The 5,484-nt window shown below is 41.6% G+C and overlaps 1 protein-coding gene across 1 annotated transcript in view; it reads right to left on the reverse strand.

The window, feature by feature from the left end:
- The window catches only part of PIWIL4 (piwi like RNA-mediated gene silencing 4), a 70,110-nt gene that overhangs the window by 43,340 nt on the left and 21,286 nt on the right, over positions 1 to 5,484 (reverse strand). Inside the window, 2 exon segments of the mRNA XM_023739852.1 lie at positions 1,374 to 1,454; positions 3,943 to 4,064. Coding sequence (XP_023595620.1) covers positions 1,374 to 1,454; positions 3,943 to 4,064 — 203 coding nt within the window.

The raw sequence follows: 5,484 nt of genomic DNA on the forward strand, positions 1-5,484 counted from the left end.
AACTGTCAATCTTTTGGTTAGCAGCCGTAGTTGCTCTTAACCACTACACCACTAGGGTTTCCACCACAGGTATAGAGGTTAGGATTTACAACACATATTTTGGAGGGACATAATTCAACCTACAACACACACATATTCAGGATTAAATACATTCCTGTAGAACAGGGCTCCTCAGTCTTGGCACTATTGACACTTTGAACTGGATAATTCTTTGTTAGGGGCTGTCCTGCACAATGTAGGGCATTTAGCACCATCCCCGACCTCCACCCACTAAATACCAGTAGCAGCCCTCCAGTGTGACAACCAAAAATGTCTCCAGACATTGTCAAATGTCCTCTGTGGGACAAAATCGGCCCTGGCTGAGAACCACAGCTATAGGATTGAAATGTCTCAGCAGGAAAACCTCTATGTTCAGAAAAGCACACCCAGTCAAAGGTGAAGACAACCGATAGATTCAATGAGACTAAGAAATACTTAAGAGATATGTACAAATAAACATGAGAAACTGCAGTCTTTTCCTTTCTGAATTTATAAATGCCATAGACTGAAAAGCCTTGAATAAGAAATGGCATGAAAGAATAGATGATTCCATTTTATATTTTTGTGGACTTGATTTACCAGCCTTCAGAACAATCATATGCACTGAGCACAGACCCCCAGCTTAAGCCATTGCTGGACCTCTGAGTATTTTTAATACAGGTGGAGGGGTGACGGGGATGAATGAATACAATGCTTTTATACAGAGCACTCTGACACACTGAATTAGCATACAGAAACCAGGTCACCTGGCAGATGGTCAAAGAAAGATCCCGCCCCCAATCTCTATCTTTTTATGCACTTTTCCCCTTTGTTTATGTGCGTGTCCTTGGGCTACCAGTTGCCTCTTTGCATTAGCTTGACCATAGATTTTGGAGAGATGGGTAACCAACAGTCTATTTAAGATGTATCTGACCACTTTCCCTGAAGCACCCAGTTAGGGTGAAACTCCTGTTATTTCTAGGCTGGCTTCTCTGCTTAACAGATGATTTCTTATTTACACCCTGTCTGTGCTAATTCCCTTTTCTGCAAGAAATCAGAACAGCAACTATAGGTTATAATACAGTTCACTGTAGTTTCATTATTACTCATCATACACAGAAAATTGTTTCTAAGTATCTTCAAGGACTTATGATAATGATCTAGCACACTTAAAAAAAAACAGGCTGCTAGCTTCACATTCAGAATTCTAGAAAAAACCTGAAAATTACAGAAATCCATTACATTTCATACCATGAAGTCTCTCATAGGAAGCATAATTGTAAAATATTGTGTTGCAAATTATGTTGTGCACATTGTAACAATTTCAGAGTAACAGAAAATATAAATAAACCTACTTGTGCTGGGGAATTTCCACTGGCTCTGAAGGATTATAGTAATTCCGTCCTATTTGGTACATGGATAACTTTTTTAAGATCCTGCAAATATATTTTTTGAAGCTTTAATAAATATCAATGACAGTGTATAAGTTTATACAAATGCTGAAAACAATGTTAAAAACATATAGAAAGTACAGAACTATAATCCTTATAGCACCAGAAGGTTTAGATACTAAATATACATATGAGTGTATACATAAAGACTATTGATTTTTCACAGTTGAGTATGACACAGCTGAAATTATCTTTATCTGTGTTTAACTGTAAAGATAAACACAAAATGGTTATCTACCAATTAAGATCTGTGGTTGTGACACTCTGGTTAGGTAGCCCAGATGGGCGAGGCAAGTCATGTCTAAAGTCTCTTTTGGCCTCTGCTCTATTTTGAGATGAGAAGTCTATTTCTCAGGAAGCTACTCAGGCTTCTGAAATGCCACCAAATAGCATGGCTGCCTCTTCGGCAACTAATCCTGGTCACTTGTGGAATTTGAAGCATCACCAACATAAGGTTGCCCAGTGCATGGGGGAAAAGTAGGGAGCTTCAACTCAGAAAACGGGGGTTCCAATTTTGTGACTCTGAGTACAATCACTGAGCCTCAGCCTCCTCATCTGTAAAATGGGGATTTTAATAGCACCTGACTCACGGTGCTCTAGTGAGAGGATCAAGTAAGAAAAAACACAAGTGAAAGCTTTGTAAATGAAAGCCGTCTTCCCGATGTTGGCTGATTTAAGACAGTCCCTTCCCAGGAGGGCATCTGTAAGACTAGCTTCTGAAGAGCAAGTATGCAGCACAGAGCTGAGGCCCAGTTGTGATCAGAAGATGTCTGACCAGAATTATAAAACAGTCTATCTGCGTGTGGGAAGTTCCTGTCTGTGTACTCAGCAAACCCAAACTTCCCTGTCCTTATCCTCTCCTGCGGCCTCGTCAGCAAAGGGCTCACATCTAAGGTTTTGAACAGATCACTTTAATCATCCACATTAGTAACATGCACACCAGGAGTTCTTGATTTTTAAAGTACCCACGCGTCATCTGGGCAGCTCGCTAAAAATGTGAATTTCCAGGTTCCACCCATCAAATTCTGACTTACTACATCAGGGGCCAAGGAATCCCCCAAGATTACTTTAAAGCAAGGGATCTGCAGACCAGTCAAGGAAACGTGCAAAGCTTAGTTATAATCTTCCCTCTGCCCCCATGCAGAAATGGGGGGAAGGGAAAAGGCTAAGACGGGAGGGAGAGTAGAGAGGAAATGGTGATGTCTCTTCACATACAATATAAATGATAGGAGAAAAAGAAATCTTTCAGCCTACTGACTCAAGCATGTTGTTATATTATCAGCTGCCAATCGAGCCAACCCTCGACTCACAACAACCCCATGCACAAGGGGGATGAAACACTGCCCAGTCCTATACCATCCCCATGATCAGTTATGGATTGGGCTGTTGTAATCCATGGGATTTTCACTGGCTGATTTTGAGAAGAAGATCGCCAGGCCTTTCTTCCTAGTCTGTCTTAGTCTGGAAGCTCTGCTGAAACCTGTTCAGCATCATAGCAACATGTGAGCCTCCAATGACAGACGGGTGGTGGCTGCCCATGAGGTGCTCTGGCTAGGAATCGAACTTGGGTCTCCTGCATGGAAGGCAAGAATTCTGCCACTGAACCACCACTGCCCCCTCATAACTCAAATACACTGAACTTCAAATCTGGATGGGAGGACAAAAAAGAAGAAAAAGGAAAAAGGCACTCTCCTCGTTTCCAGTGAGATAGCATGTCTTCGTCATCTAGTGCTACTATAACAGAAACACCACAAGAGGATGACTTTAACAAACAAAAGTTTATTCTCTCACAATCTAGTAGGGTAGAAGCCCAAATTCAGAGTGCCAGCTCCAGGGGAAGGTTTTCTCTCTGTCAGCTCTGGAGGAAAGCCCTTAACATCAATCTTCCTTTTGTCTAGGAGCTTCTCTGCACAGGGATCCCAAGTGCTGGCACTACTTTCTTGGCGGTAGGGGGTCCCTTTCCTCTCTGCTTGCTTCTCTCCTTTATATCTCAAAAGAGACTGACTTAAGACACAACCTAATCTTGCAGATTGAGTTCTGCCTCATTAACTTAACCCCCTCTAATCCTGCCTCATTAGCATCATAGAGGTAGGATTTATAACACATAGGAAAATCACATCAGATGACAAAATGATGGACAATCACACAATACTGGGAATCATGGCCTAGCCAAGTTTACACACATTTTTTGGGGGGAGGCACAATTCAATCCATAACACAGCATAACCTAACCTGGAGTTCTTTGAGTCAACTTGGATAATAATGATTTGTGCCAGTGAGAGACTGTGATGGACTGGGTTGCACCTCCTTACACAAGTCCATGAAAGTGATACCATGGTATTAAAGGCAAAAGCACTAAAGAAGGCATTGTTGCTGGCACATTTCCTACAAAATGGTTGATGATTTTAATACCCAGGTTCTACGCTTAAAGGTATCACTAGCCTAAATCAAATCCACATTTAAAGTTTCTTACTTTTTGAAAATGATGTTGAAAACCTGGATGCACACCGGGGAACTTGACGGCAGCTCCCTCATCAGAGTGATAGTAATCTTCACAGTCTCGCCTCTCTGAGTTCCACTTGACAATTCTGTGACCTGGAAAAGAAGTATTTAATATGCAATCTACAGATTATTCCCACATGTGCAGAATGTCGCTATTACAAAGTCTTCCCAATTTAACACACATTAACAAAAACCAAACTGCAGGTGTTAGTACGTGATGATTAGATTACTCATCACGTGAATAATCTAATCATCACATTACATTTAGAGGATTTTTCTTTTCGGTATCTGGCTAATCCTAGGAAATCAACAGATCTCTCTGCTCTCTTAACTTCTTAAGGGATTTTCAAAGCCAGACTCATGGATCAAAGACTCCATCCAAACAAGCATGGTTCTTGACCTTTTGGTGGAAGGAGGGTAAAATTACTGACAGTCTGATGAAAATTAGACATTCTCCCCAGAAAATCTCACATATGTATACATCACAACAATTTATATAATGTACCCATTTTCAGGGGGTTCAAGGACCCCCAGAAGCTTATTGGTGAACTGTCCTGACCACGAGCAATCCCAGTGGTGCGGTGGTTAAGCGCCTGGCTGCAGCCAAAAGGTTGGCAGTTCGAACTCACCAGCCACTCCACAGGAGAAAGATGGGTGAGTCTGCTTCTGTAAAGATCACAGCCTTGAAAACTCTATGAGGCAGTTCTACTCTGTCCTATAGGGTCACTATGATTTGGAACTGACTCAACGGCAACGAGTTTTTTGCTGTGACCATCCCGGGTTCATGGATTCCAGAGGACTGCCTCTCACAAATCTACTTATAAAATAGGAGAGCGGAGAAGAGAAGATGAGGAAAGCAAAGAAGGGGGAGACAAGAGGGGAAAGTAAACATGGCGAGAGAGAGGAAGTCAGAACAGATAGGAAACCTGATTTTATTACTTTTGAAAGGTCTAGAGAGAGCCCTAGGGGTCCTACAATCTGGAACAATGTTCTGGCAATGTAATGAATGCACGAATAGGTTTCTACACCAGCTCCCCAACTAAATGTAAAACTCCTTAGATCTGACAGGGATCAGTACAGATTTTTGGAATAAAAAAATGAACAAATCAGTCAATAAATATCAATCGATGATCAAAGATTTTTCAAAAGGGTGAAGAATTAGAAGTTAATTAAGACGCATTTGTTTATTTTGCTCCCACTTTCTACAGTTAAAGTGTAGTTTTAATCACTTTCAGGTTAAACCAACAATATATGTCAGGAAACGGTCATGGCATGAAAACAAAGAGACATTGGTCCCTTCATAGGGGATGAAATATTTCATTGAGATGATTTCCTGCTTGAGATAAAACTGTACAGATACCAGGATAAGCTCATTTTGGCAACATCCGGGAGAGAGAAGTGTGGCAGGAAGGAGCTGTTCCGGCTCGCAGACTGCAGCAGAGATGGTGGGCGAAGGATTATGTAATACAACAAAGGATTTTGGGGTGGGGGTGGCAGTAGATCATCTCAGCAT

This window comes from Trichechus manatus, unplaced genomic scaffold (genome assembly GCF_000243295.1).
Source record: "Trichechus manatus latirostris isolate Lorelei unplaced genomic scaffold, TriManLat1.0 scaffold00141, whole genome shotgun sequence".
Classification (NCBI taxonomy): domain Eukaryota; kingdom Metazoa; phylum Chordata; class Mammalia; order Sirenia; family Trichechidae; genus Trichechus; species Trichechus manatus.